Source organism: Bos javanicus, chromosome 4, assembly GCF_032452875.1.
Source record: "Bos javanicus breed banteng chromosome 4, ARS-OSU_banteng_1.0, whole genome shotgun sequence".
NCBI lineage: Eukaryota > Metazoa > Chordata > Mammalia > Artiodactyla > Bovidae > Bos > Bos javanicus.
In genome coordinates this window covers 81,143,736-81,168,586 of record NC_083871.1, presented here as the reverse complement: position 1 = coordinate 81,168,586, position 24,851 = coordinate 81,143,736, and the positions used below count along the sequence as shown (strand labels likewise).

At 37.2% G+C, this 24,851-nt stretch overlaps 1 protein-coding gene and 1 long non-coding RNA gene across 15 annotated transcripts in view; both read left to right on the top strand.

Annotated features, from left to right (window-relative positions):
- SUGCT (succinyl-CoA:glutarate-CoA transferase) overlaps positions 1-24,851 on the top strand; it is an 861,069-nt gene that overhangs the window by 385,701 nt on the left and 450,517 nt on the right. Inside the window, exon 13 of one of the 14 annotated variants that reach the window (XM_061415388.1) lies at positions 9,815-22,039. The exons of the other annotated variants lie outside the window; for them this stretch is intronic. Coding sequence (XP_061271372.1) covers positions 9,815-9,841 — 27 coding nt within the window. The 3' untranslated portion in view covers positions 9,842-22,039. Of the gene's footprint in view, positions 1-9,814; positions 22,040-24,851 lie in introns of those variants that run through there. 14 annotated transcript variants of the gene reach the window in all.
- On the top strand, positions 1,029-9,807 carry LOC133246754 (uncharacterized). The gene is made up of 3 exons (XR_009736135.1): positions 1,029-2,771; positions 3,049-3,429; positions 3,891-9,807. It is a non-coding gene; the product is annotated as an uncharacterized LOC133246754 (long non-coding RNA).

Here is a 24,851-nt window from a genome sequence, read left to right as displayed (position 1 = left end):
GAGCTGCAGGAGTTGCTTGTATATTTTTGAGATTAATTCTTTGTCAGTTGCTGCGTTTGCTATTATTTTCTCCCATTCTGAAGGCTGTCTTTTCACCTTGCTTAGAGTTTCCTTTGTTGTGCAGAAGCTTTTAATTTTAATTAGGTCCCATTTGCTTATTTTTGCTTTTATTTCCAATATTCTGGGAGGTGGGTCATAGAGGATCCTGCCATGATTTATGTCCAACAGTGTTTTGCCTATGTTCTCCTCTAGGGGTTTTATAGTTTCTGGTCTTAACGTTTAGATCTTTAATCCATTTTGAGTTTATTTTTGTGTATGGTGTTAGAAAGTGTTCTAGTTTCATTCTTTTACAAGTGGTTGACCGGTTTTCCCAGCACCACTTGTTAAAGAGATTTATTTTTTAGAGATTAGTTCTGTTTGAAACATTTTTATCACTCTGTTGGTTTTCTTTAAATGTTTGGGATTCTAGTTAGTGTTTTAGTAGTTGTATTTGAAGGACTCAGTTGAATGTTTTTGGTAGTTGGAGAATTATTTTTCAAGGACAAAAGGAATTTCTATTCCTTCAGCAGTGAATTTGGTCAAATCTTAGGATCTGTGGCTCTAGCAGTTTTATGGAGAAAGAAAGGCGAGTGCTTCTAGGAGCTCAGGATCTGAAGCTCTCTTCCTTTATAAAGGTGTTTAACTTTGGCATCTGGAATAGCACTTGCTTAATATTTAATCCAAATGCTATTATATAGATTAACCAAAGACCTATGTTAAAGTTTTATGTTTTATATTGAAGTCTTAGACACATGCATTTTCTCCTAGTATTTCTTTTTTTTTTTTTTTTTGAGCTTTCAAGTAAGATTTATTTTTTTTCAAAAGTTTTAAATTTTATTTTATTTTTAAACTTTACAATATTGTATTAGTTTTGCCAAATATCGAAATGAATCCACCACAGGTATACCTGTGTTCCCCATCCTGAACCCTCCTCCCTCCTCCCTCCCCATACCCTCCCTCTGGGTCGTCCCAGTGCACCAGCCCCAAGCATCTAGTATCGTGCATCGAACCTGGATTGGCGACTCGTTTCATACATGATATTATACATGTTTCAATGCCATTCTCCCAAATCTCCCCACCCTCTCCCTCTCCCACAGAGTCCATAAGACTGATCTATACATCAGTGTCTCTTTTGCTGTCTCGTACACAGGGTTATTGTTACCATCTTTCTAAATTCCATATATATGCGTTAGTATACTGTATTGGTGTTTTTATTTCTGGCTTACTTCACTCTGTATAATAGGTTCCAGTTTCATCCATCTCATTAGAACTGATTCAAATGTATTCTTTTTAATGACTGAGTAATACTCCATTGTGTATATGTACCACAGCTTTCTTATCCATTCATCTGCTGATGGCATCTAGGTTGCTTCCATGTCCTGGCTATTATAAACAGTGCTACGATGAACATTGGGGTACACGTGTCTCTTTCCCTTCTGGTTTCCTCAGTGTGTATGCCCCAATCTCAAAAATATACAAGCAACTCCTACAGCTCAACTCCAGAAAAATAAAAGACCCAATCAAAAAATGGGCCAAAGAACTAAATAGACATTTCTCCAAAGAAGACATACAGATGGCTAACAAACACATGAAAAGATGCTCAACATCACTCATTATCAGAGAAATGCAAATCAAAACCACTATGAGGTACCATTTCACGCCAGTCTCCTAGTATTTCTAAATATCATATAACAGAATAATCAAATTGAAAGCATTGATCTAAATTAAATCCTGCCTAGTAAATAGACTATATTCTCTGCTTTAATGCCTGTTTTCACTTTGGCATTTTCTATCTTTTATCTTTTGTCCAAAGCTGGGGCTGGAGAAGAGTTGCTGGAATACTCATGATGTATTTTCGAGACAGGAACCATACAACTGTGATTTGAGTTTAGGATTCACATAAGGAAACAGTTGGAGATAAAGCTGGAGTCAGGCTGTGAAGATGTTTATATTTATGTTTAAGGAGTTTAGACTTTATTCTGTTAGCAGTGGAGTATTTCTTATGTGTTCTGAGCAAGGAAGCATCATGATAAAAGCAGCTTTATTTGACAGTGGTCTCCATAATAAATATAAGGGAGAAAGATTATGAGAACATTGTGGTAATCTAGGATGAGATGATAAGGGTCTGAGATAAAGTTTGGGAAGCTGGAATGGAAAGACAGTGACATATAGAAGAGTCTGAACAAAATAACGTTACGTTTTAGTGATTTCTTGGATGAGACAGTGAAGAAAGAGGAGTGCTCAAAGGCGACATGCAAAGTTTCAAGCCTGGGTTGCTGGAAGAGGTAATATAGAAGTAAATAAGGAAATAAAAAAGAGGCAGCTGTTTACTTCCTGACTTTAGCTGTCATTTTAACACTTAGACACAATTGTGTTTTATATCTTGAGCTCCTTTATATATTTCCTGTCCACTGAAGCTGAGAATATCCATTGATTAGATAAGGCTGAGAGGATGAGAGGAGGGATGTAAAAGATGGTGTTTGAACTTTGTGCTGGTCAGACCTGAGGACAATCTGGTTGCAATATCTTCCATTTTACTTGTGACCAAACTATTCAGTGCATCTGGCTAGCTGGACTCAGTCCAGTTCCCATTCTGGACCATAATGAAGGATATCAGACTGGAATCATTTCAAGAAGTTGATTCATGAAAAAATTAGACCTCGACCTGTTCATCTATCAAGAGAAATTGCAAAATTTTATGAAGATTGTTACCAGTAAAAGTTGCTTTAAAGGTACATAAAAATTTTCTTTTCAGGCCTCCTAGTGTTTATACTTCTGTTGCTGTTGGTGAATGTACATTCAAGAAATTCATTCTTCTCATAATGGCCCTGTCTTTTCTCAGTAACTTAGTTTCACTGTGCCTGTCTATCTAATGAGTTGCATGGGCATAGTAATTACAGGGTTGCATAACGATTAAATGAGTAAATACAAGTAATGTGTCATGAAGAGTACTTTGCTCATAGTAAGCTCCCAATAATTATTCTTTTTTTTTTTTTTTTTTACTCTTAGGAGTCGCAGACCAAAGAAGGGCATCTCTCCTTTTTACTGATCAAGTTGTGATGTTTAAGGCAGTGGTCTCAAACTTTAGTGTACTTTAAGATAATCGCCACAGTTTATTAAAACACAGGTTACTGGGCCTCCTCCCCAGAGTTTTTGATTTGGTTAGTCTAAGGTGGGGCCTGACATGTTCCCAGATGATGTTGATGGTGCTGGTTGGGGACTGAATTTTTGAGAACCAGTGGTTTTGGGGGCTGGAACGGGGAATGAGGTGTGGATTTGTAATGGAGTCAGTTTCTTTGCAGTTAGGAATTCCATACTCTTCTGGCTGTACATCCTGAACTCCAGTCTGCTGTGCTTTTTGTTTTCTGAGCAGCAGAAACCAGTCAGCAGGTGACAAATTTCATTACTCCACTTTCTTTGAATTTTCCCAGGGATTACTAAGTATACAACTGTTAGTGCTGGCACTTTTCTGTTATTTTAAGGATTTGTTGGTTTTTCCAAGGTGGTTTTTCCCTTGATGCCAGAAGATGTGAATAAGAACATGCTGAGGATGTTCGGTCTGTGAAATATTGTAGAATTTATTTTTTTCATTTAATATTAATTTTAATCTGTGCTTTTTTTCTCATCCCTTTTAATTCTCATTTAATTAGTCAGAGTTACAAATGGCATCACTTATAAACATACTTGTAAGCCCAGCAATGTGGCTTTCAGCATTTCTGTAATGAAAGTTTAAACTACTTGGAACTCTAGCTTACATTCTTTTAAGTCTTTATGATCTAAATATTCTTTTCCATGATGCCAAAAAGGTTCTGTGTGATCATCTAAAGTTTGAAATTCTTTTCAAATCAAAGGCACTGCCAAATGCAGAAGCAACTGTGTGTGAAGAAAATGTGTGGAAACACCAGTCATTACAGGTTGGTTTATAAAAAGAGTTGCAGATTGATAGGTCTTTGAAAAATGTTTGGTGACACAAAACTCTTTCAATCAGTTCCAAATCTGGCAACTCTCTTGTTTCGTTAGATTTTCTTCCCTTCACTTTTCTCCTCTCTCTAACAGAGACAGACACATCCCTTTTCCTGCGTCCCATTTTAGATGACTGATGGAAAAGTAAACACCAAATATGAGCATGTGGGGATGGTTTATTTCTTTTTACATTGACTAGAAGGCAGTGTTGAAAGGGAGACACTGCTGTCATTTCACAATGTAGGAAATTTAGAAAAGGTGTTAGAGCTGTTTTAAATAATTTCTTTTTTTGGATTATGCCATTCATGAGGGTATGTAGTCTTTCCTTTATAGCAGGAATTTGTTTAAAGTATATCTGAGATCTCTTGGTGACAAATAAACAATGTGTTCAAAAGAAAGCCCTGTAATTTTTTCATTAGATGATTCATGCTTAAAAATGTCAAATGATCAGGAATGAAAGAGCCAATGATTAGGTCATTTGAAACATATGGTTCAGGGGTTATTTTGCATGGAAACTCTAAATATGGAATCTCAGTCCCTTCTTTTACCCTTGCAAAAAGAGCAGAGTCTGTTGTGCCTAGTTCTTTCAGTTTTACATCTTAAATTCAGTACCGTCTTGACCTGTGAAGCAGCACAGAATAGTGGTTAGATGTAAAGACTAGAGGTGAGTATTTATTCATTTAGCAAAGTTGAGAAAACTATGAAGCCTTTTATGCATCTATTTCTTCATTTGTAAAATAAGATAATTAGTATACTTACCTTGAAAGAGATGAAATAATACACATAAGGCCCTTAAAACAGTTTCTGGCATATAATAGGCACAATCAGTCTTAGCTTTTATTACTGACCTTAAGTGGACTTCTTTAGTTTGATCAACTATTTCCCCCAAAGAGAGAAGATTATGACAACTTCAGTGTAAATTGCTACTTGGAATATCATCTAGGAATGGTTCAGACTTAAAGTGACTTAAATATTATAAAATCAGGCCCACGTTTATGAAAAGTAAATTAGTGATATTTTGGTCATGGGTTATATTTCTACATATGAGAAAATGCATTCCATTACAGTAATTTCTCCATATTTTAACAACAGGAAATTCTTTTAGGCCAGTAGATTTTGGATTCTTTTGCTTAGTGAGAAAGGACCTGTGATTTTTACTCTTGTACTCTTTTCTCTGATGAATGAAAACTTTGTACAAAAAAGGATGATTTTTAAATTATATTGAAACTTAAGACTGGCTCAAGTTAAATATAACTTCACCTAAAGTAATTCCTCTGAACTGGATATTTAGACTTGAGATACACATTGAAGATATTTTGGAGATATTAAAATAATGTATCTAGATTACCTATAATACCAAATTTCTGTTTGTTCTTTGAATCTTCTGACTCATTAAGTCAATAATATCCATTACTTTTGGGGGAAGAGATTGACCTGGCTGAAAGCAAGAGAGTCATCATTTGCCTTTGGACTTTCAAATAGAATTGATCATGTCTATAATAAGATGCTGAAACTCCAGTACTTTGGCCACCTCACGCGAAGAGTTGACTCATTGGAAAAGACTCTGATGCTGGGAGGGATTGGGGGCAGGAGGAGAAGGGGACGACAGAGGATGAGATGGGTGGATGGCGTCACTGACTCGATGGACGTGAGTCTGAGTGAACTCTAGGAGTTTGTGATGGACAGGGAGGCCTGGCGTGTTGCGACTCATGGGGTCGCAAAGAGTCAGACACGACTGAGCGACTGAACTGAACTGAACTGATAGTAAGATGATAATCTTGAAGTAAGTACTTTTTGTTTGAAAAGGTATTCTTTTTTGAGAAAGAAATAAAAGATGTATGTTATGATTTTCTTATAAATAAAAATTGGAGTTGATATCATTGAACAGAGCCTGGGTCAGAACACAACACAGCTCAGAACATATGGGAAGTTCCCACAACATGGTTGGGGGTGGGGGGAGAGACTCATTGAAAGGGAATAAGGTCCAAAAAGCTGATGGAATATCTTCCCTTCTTCATCCTACCCCCTTCAGGTGAGATCTTGAAAGTGAGAGGGAGAAGCAAAATATTAATAGATTTGTCTGAATTGAAGAACATTGAAAGTTGATGCTCCCAGTCACTTGGGAAAACCCTGGAGATTGCAGGATCTCTGTCATAGCAAAATGTACAACATGATGTTGGAATGGTAGAGGATCAATGGCTGATAGGAAGGGCTGAAGGTATGTGGGGTGGGGTCCTGCATCTGCTTAGTGCAGCAGAGAGAAAACTGAAGGCTTCTTCGTCCCTGTTCCTGCTCCATTATCCCACTTCCAGGAGGATCAGTGGACCAAAAAGCACAGTGCAGAATGTGGAGACCTCACCACCAGGCACAATGGCAAACTCCATGGTCATCAACAGTGGGTGCCAAACTGATACCACAATAGTGGGCCAGAGAAATCTGTGTCAATAGCAGACAATTCCCCGTGGACTAGGCAGACTGCAGGACATCTCAACAGAAGCCAGAAAGAACTGGTTGCTCCTCTTCATACAGACAATACCATCTTGGGAAGAAGGAAGAGGAAAGTTTTTCTTTTGTCAAGTTATTAAAAAAAAACCTTTTGTTTGTTTTGCCATCAGTAAAAATGAGGCTTATAAAGAAAATACAATCAGAGATAGAAATTAAAGTGAGTTGAAGAATGTAAATTTCATCCCTACTACAGAAAGTATTAATTAAAATAATCTTTCTGTGTTCTAAAGTACATGAAAAGTTGGGTTTTCCAACTAGAAATGGGGCAAAATATACGCAGTTTGTTCAGCTTCAGTGTGGACCACATGCCCCTAGAGTTCTAGTGTCTGGAGATTTTTAACCTAATTGCTCACCTGACTTCAATTTCTTTCCTTTAAATCCTATCCTGCATATTTCTGCCCACATAATCATCTGCCTGTAGTCTGCCTCTTTGGTCAACTATTTCCTTAATTCAAGAACCTCAATGATATATTTGTTTATGCCTCGAAGTACTGTGATTCACTCTAAAGGTTTATTTGTTTCTTGCTTTCTTGCTATATTTCATTCCTTTTGAACAGTTCTAATTATAGCATAGCAAGTTCGGAGTAGTTCTGTAACTTTTAGCTGCAGAAGATGACTATTTGGAATCAGTTTTCTTCCTATGCCTTTATTGGTGTTCAAAATACAGTATATATTTTTTGGCATGAAGATACAATTGTTTTAATAAAGAATCAAGCTGACCAAAGCAGGAAGTATATATAACCCTTCAAACACTACTGCTAAGCAATCTAATTCAGTGACCACACTGAAACTTGATAAAAGCATGCTTACAATTTAACTTTGTGGTATATTGAACTCTTATATATCAATTTGCCTGTTTCATAGGTTTGTAAGCTGAAAGTCCTTAATGCTAACTTAATACAAACAAGATAAAATATTCTTAACAGAGTGTGCTAACCATATGCAGGATTCATTTGATGATATTTTTCATTTTCTTTATAAAATATATCTTAGAACCACTAGTGATTTTTGTTCAGAAGTTTAAATCACAAAAATGAAGTGATATCATGGTGAACCATGGGATCCATCATCTCTAAGGGTTTAAATATCAAATTCAGCTAACATAAACTGAATTCCTACTATATCACAAATAGCTTAAGTTCAATGCTTTTGTATTATGTCATGCATTCATTTAATCAACATCCAGTATTTTTTTTTTTTTCCACCATGGGTTACATGTGCTAGGTTAGGTACACATGATGAGATGGAAGGCATAGTTTAGCAATTCAAGCAGGGTACAGTGTAGTCAGTCAATTGGACCAATAAACAGGTAACCGTTAGGATAAAGATTTGTATAGGTTGTTCTTGGAGACTAGAGAAGGAGCTGATTTCACTTGGAGGTATTCAGGGAAGGATTTCCTGAGTGTTAGTCTGTATTATCCAAATAGACAAAGAAGGCATTCAAAACAAAGGGGAAGGGTGAATGTGACACCATTCAGTTCAGTTCAGTTCAGTCGCTCAGTCGTGTCTGACTCTTTGCGACCCCATGAATCGCAGCACACCAGGCCTCCCTGTCCATCACCAACTCCTGGAGTTCACTCAGACTCACATCCATCGAGTCAGTGATGCCATCCACCCATCTCATCCTCTGTTGTCCCCTTCTCCTCCTGTCCCCAATCCCTCCCAGCATCAGAGTCTTTTCCAATGAGTCAACTCTTCGCGTGAGGTGGCCAAAGTACTGGAGTTTCAGCTTCAGCATCATTCCTTCCAATGAAATCCCAGGGCTGATCTCCTTCAGAATGGACTGGTTGGATCTCCTTGCAGTCCAAGGGACTCTCAAGAGTCTTCTCCAACACCACAGTTCAAAGGCATCAATTCTTCGGTGCTCAGCTTTCTTCACCATTATAGAACCTCAAAGACTTTGATGTGACCAGAACATGAGACTCATGTTGAGAAAGTGGTGAGATACAAGTATTGAAAAGTGGGGTGGCAGCCAGATTGTAAGCTATCTGATTTTAACCTCACAAGAACTCTGTTGGGTGGGTGGTGTCATGCCTGTTTTAAAGATGAGGAAACAGACTTGGGGAGCTTAAACATCTTGCTTATGGCCACACAGTAAGCAGCAGAGTTATATCTCCTGACTGCAAATCTAGTGTTTTTCTCACTACCGCCGTAGAGGAGTTATTGGACTTGTTTCTTAGTGGCCACTTTTGTTTTAATAATACAATTAGTCATAAAATATGATCAGTCAGAAAATGTGAGCAAATATTGAATTGAGGCTTTCCTGGTAGTTCAGCTAGTAAAGAATCCACCTGCAACACGGGAGACCTAGTTCGATTCCTGGGTCAGGAAGATCCCTTGGAGAAGGGATAGGCTACCCACTCCAGTATTCTTGGGCTTCCCTGGTGGCTCAGACCATACGGCAAAGAATCCGCCTGCAATGTGGGAGACCTGGGTCAGGAAGATCCTCTGGAGGATGACATGGCAATCCACTCCAGTATTCTTGCCTGGAGAATCCCCATGGACAGAGGAGCCTGGTGGGCTAAGGTCATGCCAGGGGTCACCGAGAGTTGGACACAACTGAACAATTAAGCACACACAACTATTGAATTAGAATTACATTGTGGTTGTGAACAATGTTATTTAGGTAACTACTCAAAAATGTTTTAATAATAGTAATAGTTCTTGCTCTTATAACAGGTGGGAAGTCCCTATCCGCCTCTACATTTATATCCTTATAGTTTGTATTGAACATGAGATATTTTATTTATTTATTTGAACATTAGACATTTTAAAAATGTGTTTCTACCACAAGCATGGAACAGTATTTAGTTTAGTCTTTCTGAATGCCCACTTGTCCAGAAGCCTGGGAGGAGAGACCAAATAGATGAGGGAACAGGCCTAAGGAGTGGGTCAGACTGGAAGGGTGGCCTCGTGTGGATTTTTATATGAGATTGGTCAAAATCATTGCTTAATTTGTTCAGTAATAAGGATCCAACACTACTGGATGATTTAATGCCTTAGAGTAACTTTACAACAGCAGAAGCATAAAAGAATTTATTTTAGAACTCTTAAAATTTAGCCATGTCTTATGTTCCTTTGGGAACCACAGATGGAAAAAATGTCTTTTTTTTAAGGGAAAATTGGTTAACTGAGGGCTTTCTCTCCTTAGGAGAGGTCCATGTTAGACTTTAGCCAGGTGTATGGGTCTATGTACTTTATCTGGAATGGAGGAAGGGAACCTGTAGGATTTCTTATATTCTTTTCTGTTTTTTAAAAATTTGTTGGCTGTGCCATGTGACTTGTCGAATCTTGGTTCCCTGACCAGGGATGGAACCCGGACCATTGGCTGTGAAAGTATGGACCCCTACCCATTGGACCACCAGGGAATTCCCTCCTTATATTCTTAAAGAGATCCAATAAAGCATGAAAAAAAATAAATATTTTAAGTGTGGCACCACAAACTGAATGTGAGAGTGTGTGTGTATATTTATGTGTTTGTGGGTGGCCTCAGATTACTTTTAATCTGTAGTGTTGAATTATCCAAAGTTCATCTTAAGTAAGCATGCAAGAGATTTTAAAAGACATTTCATATTAACATTTGACAATTTTTTTTTTAGTGTTAAGGTGACCTACTGATTCCATCAAGTCATCCAAACAATAGTATCAGCATTAAGTTCCAGAACAGTAAAGCTTTCATGTGAATGTTTAACATGTGAATTTTAAACATGTATTTTAATTATAATGAAATTAAATCAATACTACGTCATTAGTCTATCTGCTCATGTAAATGAGAAAATTGTGGTCTTTAAGTGCAGTTTGGTTGGTTAAGGTTAACAATTTCTGCTTTTCAAAATTCATGATAGGCTACTAAGCCTCCTGATAAACCCTTCCTTCCACTCCAAAAATGTTTTGGGGTAATTCAAAATAGAATGTGAGTTACTAAATAACTGTAGGTGCTGAAGTAATATAGTTTAATAGTTATGAAATGCAAGGAGCATCATTATGAAGTCTGTATTAAATGAAGAGCCGGAGTGTAGAAAGTGATTCAACCATAAAAAAATTGATTAATAGTACATTGAACAATAAAATTCAAATCTGGGAATCATGTTTGCATAATCTAAAAGTTTTCTACATCCTCAGTTGTTCTTTTAAGTATTTATTCTTTTTAAAGAGTGCCTCTGAAGCTTCTTTCACTTTGCACAAATTATTGGCCTCAAAATGTAAATTTAATAGTATTGCATCTAATCTAAGTTTTTTAGAACAGTAATTAAATATCAATATTCTTCTTTGAAAACTTATCTATGAAAGCTACAGAAAAAATATATAAATGAAAAATCCAGAATTTTATCCTCTCTGAGATAGTTTTATTGATTTTTATGCATTCAGAAAATATTCTTTGACATATTTTATACTCTTTTAAAAAATTTGTTTTGAAATTTAGCTGAAGAATCACTTCTACTGTTTGAGGGTAAGAAAATTCTATGATTCTATGTTCAATCTCTTTAGAAAGAGTTCTTATAACTTTGTTGTTGTTGTTGTTGTTCAGTCACTAAGTCATGTCTGACTCTTTGTGACCCCATGGACTGCAGCACACCAGGCTCCTTTGTCTTTCACTATCTCCCAGAGTTTCCTCAAACTCATGTTTGTTGAATTGATGATGCTTTCTAACCATCTAATCCTCTGCTGCCCCTTTTTCCTTTTGCCGTCAATCTTTCCCAGCATCAGGGGCTTTTCTAATGAATCGGCTCTTCACATCATGTGGCCAGAGTACTGGAGCTTTAGCTTCAGCATCAGTTCTTCCAATGAATATTCAGGGTTGATTTCCTTTAGGATTGACTGGTTTGATCTTCTTGCAGCCCAAAGGACTCTCCAGAGTGTTCTCCAGCACCACAATTTGAAAGCATCAATTCTTTGGTGCTCAGTCTTCTTTATGATCCAACTCTCACATCAGTATGTGACTGCTGTAAAAACCGTATGCTATGCTTAGCCTCTCAGTCATGTCCAACTCTGTGTGACACTATGGACGGTAGCCTGCCAGGCTCCCCTGTCCTTGGGATTTTCCAGGAAAAGCCGTAGCTTTGAGTATACGGACCTTTGTCAACAGTGATGTCTTTGCTTTTAAATATGCTCTCTAGATTTGTCATAGCTTTCCTTCCAAGGGATTCCCTCATAGCTCAGTTGGTAAAAATCTGCTTGCAATGCAGGAGACCCTGATTCGATTCCTGGACCAGGAAGAGTCAGTGGAGAAAGGGATAGGCTACCCACTCCAGTATTCTTGGGCTTCCCTTGTGGCTCAGCTGGTAAAGAATCTGCCTGCAATGCGGGAGACCTGGGTTCGATCCCTGGGTTGGGAAGATCCCCTGGAGAAGGGAAAGGCTACCCACTCCAGTATTCTGGCCTGGAGAATTCCATGGACTATACAGTCCATGGGGTCGCAAAGAGTCGGACACGACTGAGCGACTTTCACTCATACTTTCCTTCCGAGGAGCAAGCATCTTTGAATTTCACAGCTGAAGTCACTATCCACAGTGATTTTTGAGCTCAAGAAAATAAAATCTGTCACTGTTTCCACTTTTTGGAAAGTGGCTTCTATTTGCCATGAAGTGATGGGACTAGATGCCATGATCTTAGTTTTTTTTTGAATGTTGAATTTCCCACCAGCTTTTTCACTCTCCTTTTTCACCCACTTTAGTTCCTCTGAGCGACTGAACTGAACTGAACTAACTATGAGGAAGAAGAGGTTTCATAGTCTAGAAAAAGGAGTATAACAAATCGAGTAAGAGCTTGAATGTGACAGAAATGGGAAAAACCTATAAGAAAGGGTATCTCATGCTCTGAGACTGTCAGGAAGAAGTGGGAGAGGAGCATGGTGGATTAAAGGTGAAGGGACAGAAAGTAGAGGGAATTCCTGCTTTGTTCATTTTCTCAATAAAGTAGTAGGCAAAATTATTTGTGAATGATCAGCTTAGAAGCAAGGCAATCATGAGGGATGTGAGGATGGGAAGTTTTGGAATGGCTACTCTTAGAATTGGATGGGAGCTCACTAACTAAGGCCAAGCAAGTAGTTAGCTGTGTGATACTGAGATCCATTACTTTAATAAGCATTTCCTAAAGCCATGCTACATGTTAAATATTTGGTTAGGCTGTGGGGATACAGATATGAAAGACCTGGTCCTGGTCCCCTGGGTCAGGAAGATCCCCTGGAGAAGGAAATGGCAACCCAAATCAGTATTCTTGCCTGGAAAATCCCATGGACAGGGAAGCCTGGTGGGCTGTAATCAATGGGGTTGCAGAGTTGGACATGACTTAGTCACTGAGCACACAAATTACTAGTTACTATGTGGATGCTGCTCTGGGAGCTGAGAGTAGAGACATTTTTCTCAACCTGGGGAGAAGAGAGAAGTTGATAATTTTTCTTAAAGGAGAGTTTCTTAGACCCTTTTATGTACCTGGTTAGCTTTACTATCATCAACACAATGGCCATGAATTTGAGCAAACTCCGGGAGAGAGTGAAGGAGAGGAAAGCCTGGCATGCTGTAGTTCTTGGGGTCACAGAGAGTTGGACATGACTTAGCAACTGAACAAGCTTTACTTTATGCATTTAAGATGATACAGTTTTCAAGTAAAGTCAGAAGATTCTAAAAAGGTAAGTTATTCACTAAATGATATCTGACAGAACAATATAAAATAAACCACAAAAATCTAAAAAAAAAAAAAAAAAAAAGCATTCACACTCTTTCAGTTGTTAGTGACCAAAACCCAATTTAAAGTCAAGACAAAAAAAAATATGAAGCTATAGATTCATACTATTGCAATATGTTGGAGTCACTCCTGGTTTCAAGAATGGCTGCATTAAGGGGTTCAAATAATATCGTCAGGGTCTTTGTTTTACTACATGTTTGAGAAAGGAGCCTCCTTTTAAAATTTTTAATATTTTCAGCCTCACCCTGCAGCATGTGGGATCTTAGTTCTCCCACCAGGGATTGAACCCACACCCCCTGCAGTGGAAGGTGAAGTCTTAACCACTGGACCACCAGAGAAGTCTGAGGAAGGAACCTCTTTACTCCAGCAGTACCTATGAGCCTGTATTCCCTTTGAGAATAAAAATGTTCTTTTGCCAAAGTAGTGTGGCAGACTCCTGAGCCCCAGGTGCAGCAAAACTACATTCCCTATCAAATCTAGCCACTGAATATGATGAGAAATATTTGCCTTATCATTATAAAACAAAACATCCTATTCTGTATATTTTTATTAAAATTTGGGATAAAACTATAAAGTCTATAATGCTAATCAGCTGAGTACTTTTAAGGCTTTAATTAATAGATTAATTATGAAAGCTTTACCTTTATTAAACCAAGTAGTCACCAATTATTTCATTATAATTCTGAATATACACCATGTGCAACTCTGGTGTTTAGAATGAGTAAACAATAGAAAACAAATGTACATTAGATCTTAGATGTGGATGTAGCCTAAATTTATGTGTTTGAGAAATAATTTTTATGGTTATACAGCCCTGAATAGATAAAGCATTATAAATCCTTCATTATGGGTTCTCCTTAACATTCAAATGTACTGGCCTCTTAACAGAGATTTTCAAGATTCTGAATTTAGTACAATCCATAGGACCATTAAACACTTTTTATAATAATGTTTAATATAAATAGGAAACCATTAGATAGTGCAAATTTAATTTTCTTGAGACTTTTTAAAAAGTCAGAACACAGTAGCATAAGGGTAATTTTAGACTAACTCCACTATGAGCAAGGAGATTTATATTTGGGGAAGCTTAGAAAACAATTTATATATTTTATGGGATTAATCATTATGAGTCATTTAATGTGGCCTATTGCATATGTTTGAATTTCTTTTTTTCTGTTTTTAGACTAATGACTGAGATACCTACAAAACATACTGTTTCCTTTACTTTATTTAACTTTACAACCTTAGTGGCATTCATCTGTAGTCGGTCAATTTAATTTTATTATTGATGTTGCTCTTATATTAAGTCAAGTAAGAAAATACCTCCAAGGTGAAGCACATCATGTTGTATTTTGGTAGTTCAAATTTATTACTATGATTAATGGCAGTGATAACTATTATTATTTTTGCATCATTAAGCATTGACATTTTTGACATAGGAAACCATCACCACAGTCAAGGTAATGAACATATTCATCCATTTAGTATTAATTTTTAATGCTTGGATTTTGAAACTATGTTTGAAAACAGTTTGAAGGATGAAAGTATTAGGGTTATTACTGATTACCAGATAAATGGTCTGGTATGAAAGATATAAAACAATATAAAAAGTTTAAAGTTTGTGCATAGCCTACTATAGAAAATGAAGGCTTATGACTCGATTTTCACCATCAAAATATTCTCTTTCCACCCTCTTAAAATAACCAGATAAGGTTACAGTTATGGTCACCAAGTTTTTTTGTTTGCTTTTTTCTTTTATTTTTTTCCCCTTTCTTTCTTTTTTTGACAGCAGGGCATTCTGCCCTTTAAGTTTCTAGTCAGAGTTTGATGCTCTGTAAAACAGAATAAGAACCATTGTTATATAAGCACCACATGTAGGCAAGGTATGTTTGGCTTTAGTTCAGAATTTTAAAGATTAGAATACAAAAGCTAATAAGCTGGGTAATGTTTTCAAGAAATACTTCTCAACACAAACCAAGCAAAGATTAAGTCTGGGTGCTGATGACACAAAGGAATGATAAAAAGTAAGCATTCAGATTTCACCAGGGACATTTTCTTGAGCAAAGTCTAAATACATAAGAGCCCTGTCTCTGTATTAGTGGGTATACAGATGAAGAAAGATTGATTGAGATGCTTTGGTGCTGTCCAAGGACAGGAGCAAGATGCACAGATAAAAGATGGCTCTTCTTTAGAAGGCTCTAAAGTGAAGTTCAGACTAACTTCTCCCTAGGCATTGAGATTATTCTGTTTATTTATTTTCGACTTTCTCGCTCAAGAAGATAAAGCAGCCAGTAGGACAATCTGGGCAAAGAAGAATATGTGTTAGAATAGTAAAATAGGTCTGAGAAGAGGTAAAACACAAAATATGAAATGCTGCGTAGTCTAGCACATTCAGAAGTGACCTCCGGTTTCATTCTGAGATTTCTAGCAGGCAGCACAAAGAAGGAAACTAAATTGCTTATATAAGTATTAGGATTTTCATAGGATTAAAATAAACAGTTGTTCTAGAGAAGCAAAATTCTTCTACTAAAGAGACACATTTCTCTTGTTAATGCTTATAGAGTTAGGGAAATGATGGTTTCTTTCATTTCGTCTCAAATGTTGTATAGAATCTTCTGATTTCCAAAATACTAAATGAAAGTTGGGCATATAAAGTGAAATAAAAATTTCTTACCAACATTACTTAATCCCTAGAAAAATGCTTCTGACATTTTGAATCATGGAGTAGATTATTGTTTTGAGCACCAACTAAATGCCAGTAATAACTAAGGTGCTGTCAGACTTTGGAAACCAGTGATATTGAACATATTTTATGCATGCTCTTTTGCAGGTTCCAAAGTACTCTCCCATTTATTATCATGTCACATTTTTACAGTGTGTCTGAGGATTACATAGTATTATCCCTATTGACAGCAGTCTGCATACTGGTTTGAGGCCAAGGTACTTGCTTAAGCTCACACAGCATTGAAGTGGTATAGCTGGAACTCAAAATAAAACCAAATCTTTCTTTCTTAAAATAATGTATTTTCCCCACTATAGCAAATAAAATTCAATTTTGCAAGGAAAACCTCTCACTTAATCATATATCATTTCTTTCTAAGACTTAATTCACATTTTAGTAGCATACTTCTATCTATTGTTTCACCTTGATAATGTGGAATAGGTTGGGGAAAGGACAGGCATAATAAAATCGCTACCATTTATCAAGTACCATACCATTGTTTCATTTGGTTATTAGTGATACAATAGTCCTATAAAGCCAGTCTCATTGTTCATATTTTGCAGATGCGAAAACTGATGGCAGAAGAAATAAAAAGTAACAGAGCTGTATGTGACAGAGTCAGAATTCTAACCATGTCAGTTTGACTCCAAAGACCTTGTTCTTGATCATCACACTGTGTGACTTGGCAACTTTCATGATATTAATCAAGCAAGTGTTCATGATGTTCTCACACATAATTAAGTGTGAGACCACTGTTGCTCTGCCTTTATCAGGAAAGTTACAGAAAGTATAGCTATTTGCATAGGCTACTAGGTAAATACCCATCTACCCTCTAGGGAAAACTAATGTTGGCAAGAAGTAGAATTTTCTTTACCACTTTTTGTATCTGTGTATAAGAGCAGGGCTTTGGGGTTTCCCAAGATGAAGCTGCCAGCATAATGCCCATTAGGTCCTTAAAGTGAGTAGTGAAGAAATTTACTTGTGCATCTGATCAAGGGGGACTGTTTGTAGATGTCACAGTAAAATATCTACTTTAGAATCAGCACATTAGCAACTTCTTCCTAACCTTCAATGTGGAGTTTGAGGTAGTGAATGGTGCTGTCATTTTTAGTTCAGCTGGCCAAGGGAAATCGTGGTTTTAGAAATCAGAGGATGAACCTTATCTCACTTATTTTAGATTTCAAAGCAATCATTTTTCTCTGTCACTGTCCACACATACTCTCATGCTTTTAGTTTATTTTTATTTATATATTAATATTTTATGTCTTTCTTCAGGTACTATAGTAGGCTTTGTAGTGAGTGCAAAAATGAGAAAAATAAATATGCCTCTACCTTAGAGTAATTTGTAATTCTGCAGAGGGTGAAGAGAAAAGAGAAGCATTTCAGATGAAAAATTTTGGGGCTATATAAGCCAAAGGCCAAAGTAAAACAGAACCATGAAGAGTCAGTGCATTAGTAAGTAGAGAGATGCAAGTGAAACAATGATGAGATATCAGTTTACACTGAGTAAAGTAGCAAGACTTGGCTGGATAGAGCCATGTGTTGACACAGATGTGGAATATAGAGGCCAACATGCACCTCTGTTGAGATTCCTGCCAGTGAAGACCTTTTGGAGAATGATTTGCCATTATTTGGTCAATAGGCTTACTTATTCCTGTGATCCTGTGATTCTGCTCTTTATTCCTGTGATCCTGTGATTCTGCTCTTTGGCATATATCCCAAGAAGAATTCCCAAACAGGTCCATGAGGGGGAATGTATGAAGATACTCATTTCTGGTGGCCAGGAATTCAATGTTAAATGTGTAGGTAAGGGACTTATGCATTGGTCCAATGGTTAAGAATCCACCTTCCAATGCAGGGGATGTGGATTTAATTCCTTGTCAGGGAACTAAGATCCCTGTGAGCCTCAAGGAAGAGCCTGTGGGCCATGATGAAAGATCCAACATGTCACCACTGAGACTTGATGCAGCCAAGAAAACCAAACCAAAACTTTAGGTAAAATGTAAGCAATGCACAGAAGGATCACAAAAGACCATGGAGAAATAAAAGAAGCAGACTGACATCTATCACAGTGTTCATTTAAGTAAATTAATGTGTGTGCATAAAACTAATACATATTTTCCAAGCATAATTATGAATAAAAGGATATAAATGCATATTAGAAAGTTTTCCTATGGGAGAAGGAGTCTAGGAATGAGGATTGGGAATAAAAGGGAAAATAAATATAACACAAGTACTATCCACGAACTAATGAGGATAGTCTGTGAGAGTAAACAAGTAGAATGTTCAACTCTCTACAGTAGGAAAAATAAAAACCTTGGGGATTCAAGGAAGTAAAAGTTCACAACTTGAAGAGTTCAGGAAATATTTCATGAGGAAATGGCATTTGATCTGTGTCTCAAAGGTTGGGTAAATTTGGACAGAGAACACAAAGGATGGCATGCTGGTATAGGTGGTACATACAGAGATATATGAAGAGGGCCTTCCAAAGAAAAGGATCAGGATCTGCAAATGCTTGGTAATACAGCGGCAGGGGTAAGGGTTCAGTGAGGAGAGAGGTATTCACTTCAGTTGGAATATATGGTAAAGATGCTGCAATAAAATAATAGCTAACATTTAGTACTGTCAGGCTGTTGGCTGAGTCATTTATGTACCTTTCCTATTAATCCTCACAATAATTCTATCACATCTGTAATCTACTCATAACCATCATTATCATCATCCTCTTTACAGACAGGAAACCATGGCCTAAAGAGTAACTTTCTAGCCACACATCCTCTAAGTGCTGGTCATGATGAAAAGCCAGGTATATTTGACTCCAAAATCTGTGCTCTTAACCTCCATGCTAGATTCCCTTTCAAGGCCATGCTCTGTATTTTTCTGTCAGTGTATATGCAGAGGGGTTGGGTAGTGAAGTGGTTAAAGTAGTCAAAGCTTGGCCCTGTGTTATGTATGGCTTTAATTATCCCTTACTACTGATTAGTATGATAGCAAAAGGATATTCGAGAAGGAAGCTGCCCATATTATAAAGCCCTGCCTATGTTATAAAGGCCTTTCTGCTCATGTGTCTCTCATTGAAATGATGGAGGGGCGCTGCCAACATCAAACTAAATAAGGAGAAAACATTTATAAGCACCCTTTTAACCCTGTTAGAGCTATACATTCTGAAATCCCTTCAAGTAACAAGTGGGTAAGAACAAAAGGGGCAAAACTGGCCTTTCAACTACAAAGACTGAGGTTTAAGCTCCAGAGAACCCCATTTATCATGCTGCCTTGTTACTGTTAAACTCCAAACTTCAATCTGGTTTAAGATCGGAGAAATGGCCACATCTATAAGATAGGCTTCTGTGCCTTAGCTTATTGAGCTGGAATGTAGCACATCTCATTCTGGGCAATATGGGGATAGAATTTGGTTCCTTGGAAATGAATAGCCAGGTTCATGACTATGCCTATTCCCACATTTTGGAAAGTAATATTTGCAACATGAGAAACCATTAAGTATAGAAGCCCACCAATGGAAAACAAAAGTTGAAAGTTTAGAAAGGACTTTTAGTGATAGGCCATATGACCTGAGGTTTCAAAAATGTCTGTTTTTTATTTATGCCTTCCTCTTTCTCGCATCTCTACCCATTTCTCAAATTCTTCAGTGGCTATTTACACATCACAACATCTGGGATTGGGCTTACAGCACCTGCTATAAGAAGCAGAGATTTTTCCTGCTAACACATGCCTTTAAATGGCAAAATTTAAATGAATATTTCTTATTTAGTTCAAAAAGAGTATGGTTTAAAATCTGGTTCTAAACAAATATGCAGCTTAAGAAACTGTAACAGCAACATAATTTTAAGAGAAGAAATACCCAAACATGAAGATCTTGATAAAGGAATAAAACAAATGAAGGACTCAACACACAGACTGAAAACAGACCCTTCATAGTTTGGACCTGGAAGACTCTGCAGTACATCTGTTTAACATCTTGCAGTTTGAAGAACTCTGCCTTGAAAAACCTTCTGTACCAATGACACACAGAATAAAAGGTTATGTTATGACTTTCAGATGGAAACCTGCAAAAGTTTATCTGCTGGACTAAACCATTAACTCTTACTATTTCTGATTCTGTTAGAAATATTTCTCATGTGTGAATTATAATTAATATTTTACGTTTACATCAGAAAAGCAGAAAGAATTTTTAGTTGGAGAGAGAGAACATGCTGTGGAATGAATAGAATGTTTGAGTTGTGATGTCTAAATGGAACTAAAATCCCCCCAGTCGGGATTTTATAGAGTGAATTGTAATAATAAGCATATATGCCTATATATTGGGTTGGGACCAAAAGCACTCTATTTGAAATGTTAGGATGTTGCAAAACCTCCGTCACCGGCAACATTCATTGAAAGTTTTGTTGAGACAACAGGATTCTATTTGCTTCCAAGTATGGGTGCAGAAAAATGCCTTTACACTGGTGTGGCAAAAATCATACTGGGTAAGGAAGTAGTGTCATTTGGCATAAAGTTGTAAAAAAAAAAATGTAAATCCCTTTTGTGATTGGTTTGCTACCAGAATTACATTGTGTTTGCTTGCAATTTACTTGGCTCTCAGGGGTAAAAATAGAGAGAGCAGTTCTTACATACACTGGGTTCTCCAGTGTTTAGGTGTCATGTGGATGTGCGTTTCCTTGATCTGCAGGAAGGAGATAGTTGCTTTTTCTCTAATCACAGAGGAGGCTCACTACCAGCCTCTTGCCTCTGTGTGCTCAGCATCCAGCAGACATCTCCGAAATGCTATTTGAAGCTTATTGTGCAGCAAGTGTGTGTGTGTGTGAGTGAGCAAAGGAGAAATATCATTTTCTTCGGAGACATACACACCCTTGAACCCAGATGAAGCAAGAATCTGCTATGCAAGGGGCTTGCTGCGAGGAATTTTTCCATGTGCATTTTATTATGCTGAGGCTGACCATGGTGACAAGTTATGCATTAAATAGCTATCTGTCTTTTGTGAAATTTCACATTCTCTTCTCTTTGTAGGGAAAGTGATGTAATACTCTATTGCTTGTATAAACAATATCATTTCATTAGAGGGTGTCGTTTCCCCTCACATACCATAAGCAGCATGCATCGCTGAGATGCATCATGGACTTGGTTGCAGAATGATTACCTGTGCTCTTGGGGACAGTGAGGTGCATATACTGACACTGTTAGTAGCCAGAAGTTTTCACTGGGGAAATAAGTTTAGTATACTGTTATTAATTTGGTTTAGAAAATTGCTGCAGAGTGCTCAGACAAATAAGATGTAGCAGAACACATGGTCTTCGTTATTCAATAACTATCCCTCTGCAAAGGAAACATGGTCTATTTCCCATTTGAGAAGGAGCTTACAACAAACTAGTAAATATGGAGAGAGGGCTACATATGTACTATAATTTTATGGAATTGTTCTCCTCATGCACTTATAAAGCCCTGCCCCACTTCACAGACTCACACAGCAGGTCCACATCGATGTATTCCCAGCTGGAATTAGCATAATCATTACCACATTATAAACAAGCCGGTGGAAAAATAGCCTGAGAGATTTAGATGGCTTGTTTTATAAATGAAGGCAGGTGGGGATGGAGAACCAGATAGTTTTGGAAGGAATCCTCCTTTTTTCCCTCTTTAGAAATAATAGGTTGGAGCTCATAAACCTCAATTAATAGCATGGAATGAGGAGGCAGAGTTGAAAGGAGTCATGACATATTCAGTATTCCTGGAGAAAAGTCAGGGAAAGGTTCACCACAGAGCCCCTCCGCTGGAAGAAGTTCTCATTCGATGATGAAAATGTTGAGCCTTTCTTTTTTCTTTTCTATTGGATCACAAGTGGAAAACCTTTCTTCTGGTTTAATATAGTTCCTGTTGGTCAGGGTCTCTGGCTCTTTCCTCCTTTCTCTATTGTACTTTTTCCTGGAGTTGACTAGATGAGAAATCCGGATTTAATAGCTAATTCCACATTTACTGCCAAGACCAGAAATAAAATATGATGTAAAATATGGCCTTACCTGAAAGCTTCAGGACATTAAATGCTGTTAGATCCAGGTTGAGTTGAAAAAAAAAAAGAACCCAAGGCAAAGGAAGGAAAAGGATTTTATGAAAGTAAGAGATGGTACATGTGTCCAGGTTCTAAGAGATCAGACAACAGGATGAAAAGAGATTTAGTGTGCTGTCCTTTTTTTCTTCTTTCTTTTTTTTCTGTTGATTTTCCAGGCAGACAGAGAATAACTAAGTAATATGCTAGTCACTGGAGAATCATGGGTGTGTGCATTTAAACTTCTGACTCAGGAATTACCCAGAGAACTGTATTATTCTCAGGAAGATGGTGTTGGTGAATGTGGGTGAGACCGTGCACTCTCTATGTGTTTATTACATCTTTTGTGGCCTTGTGATTTGTTTGTAAGATGGTTGAATTTGATCAGATGGGCTTAACCATGAAGATCTATAAAAGAGATCCACATTCATATATAATGTGGATCACATGGATTTGAATATCTGAGGGAGTTAATCTTTAGATATAGTATTCAAGTGCTTCTCAGCTTTGATGGGAGATTTCTATTTGGAGTAAAGGTAAGGTTTTTTCTTCCTAGACTTAGACTCAGATCTGGAAGACCATTAAGTCTAGTATACCTGTGGGAAGGGAATGCACATATATCAAACTGGTATCGCTGTCTGGTCTGCTGGAAGTTCACTGAACCCCTGCACGATAACTTCAAATTTCATCAAGTCCTGAAGTGACTTAATGTTTCATTATAAATAAATTATCAGATATGGAATGTTTTATTCTTATAAATTGGCTTTTTCCATGATTAAGAAAGAGGATTGGATTAAAACAGGCCTATTTCAAAGTAATGTGCCTATTTTTCCATTATATGTTTGCAAAGTTAATAAAGTAATTGATATTGCAAAGACTTTGCCAAAAGGCAGGGCATTTATAGGCCTTTCAATTAAACCATGATGTCCAAAAGAGCTTGCTTAATGTATTATTTATTGAGCACCAATGGAATATTCAATATAGTATAAGAACAAAATTAAGCCAGTGTATTCATAGTTTGAATAAAAGCATCTAAATATTGTTTCCTATCATAATAGAATCTTAGATTTATAGAACAGAAAAGGACCCTGGAGGATTTCTGGTCTAAACAAATCATTTTATACATGAAGAGTCAGAGGCTTAGAGAAGGGAAGTGATTGGCTTACTCTAGGGCCAGCTAGAATTAGAACTCAGTCCTATTGGTTCTCTGAGCACCAGAAGCTTCCCTTTTCCATTGGCTTCATTCCCAGCCATCTTTCATCCTCTCATCATTTTTGCCCACTTTCTACAGCATCTTTTCAGCTGAATTCTTAGCCTCTGGACTTTCCCAACTCTAGTCCATCTTGCACACAACTGTAAGATTAACTTCTTTAAAGATATTTTAGGATTAAGGACTCCTTCTCTGCTTTATTCAGGATTCTCCAGAAAAACAGAAACAGTAGGAGATAGGTAAATAGATATAAATAAACACATCAATAAAATAAGAAATTGGTTCACATGATTATGGAGGCTGAGACATCCCAAGAGCTGCAGTTGGCCAGCTGGAGATCAAGGAAAGCCAATCATGTAGTTCCAGCCTGAGTCTGAAGGACTGAGAATCAGGAGAGACAATGGTTTAAGTCTAGTCTGAGGGCAAGAGAAGACCAGTGTCTCAGCTCAGACTGTCAGGCAGAAGAACTTCCCACCTACTTATCCTTTTTGTTTTTATTCAGGTCTCAGCTGATTGGATGAGGCTCACCTACATTTTGGAGAGCAATCTGTTTTATTCACTCTTTGGATTCAAGTGTTAGTATCATCCAAAAACCTCCTCACAGGCATGTTCAGATTAATGTTTGAACAAATATTTGAGCACTACGTGGTCCAGTCACATCAATACATAAAGTAAACTAAAATACCTTCCTTAAGAAGTTAAAAAGTTATATCTTCTTTTTTTTTTCTTTTTAGTAGAGCACTTTATTCATTTCAAAACTCTTTCATGGGCTTAATCTTACTAGATCTTCTCTTGGACACAGAAAGAGGAGGGAATGCTTACTTTGAATGCCAGATTGCTCCAAGGTACTAGGAAACCCCATTACTGTTTGTTTTTCTTATTATAAAAGAAATACATGTTTACCATAAACATGCAGATAATAAAGATAAATAAAAGGAGGAAATAAATATTTTCCTTAGCTCAGGGATCAGAGGAAACCTCTTTTATAGCTTTTTAGGCTTTGATGTATATAATTAATTTTACAAAATATTATACATAATGCTCCTTCTGATATATTATCATTTTCCATTCACATATATGGCTTCCCTGGTGGCTCAGATGGTAAAAGCATCTGCCTACAATGCGGGAGACCCGGGTTCGATCCCTGGGTGGGGAAGATCCCTGGAGAAGGAAATGGCAACCCACTCCAGTATTCTTGCCTGGAATACTGAAAAGGATTATTTAAAATCCTTTCATAATACAGTTGGCTCTTGAATAACAGGTTTGAACTACACAAGTCAACGTGTGTAAAGTTTTTTTTAATAAATATGTACTGTGGTACTACACAATCCATAGCTGGTTGAACCTGTGGATGTGGAACCCCAAGTATGGAGGGCCGATTATAATGTTGTTATATGTGGAGTTCCCACTATGGGTGGGTAGCAGCCCAACGCTGAGTTGCTTAAGAGTTTATTCTATATGTTTTATGGATGTCTGATAATTTGTTAGCTAATTCAGTCCTGGATGTCAAGATTATTTCCATTTTATGCTGAGATAAAACTTTGAACATGCAGCTTTGCAAACGTGGGTAGTAATTCTTTTAGGAAAAATAACTCTTACAGGTGAATTTTTATTTTCTTTATCACATTAACTCTAAACTATTTTGCCTTATTTTCATCTTCTGATCCTAG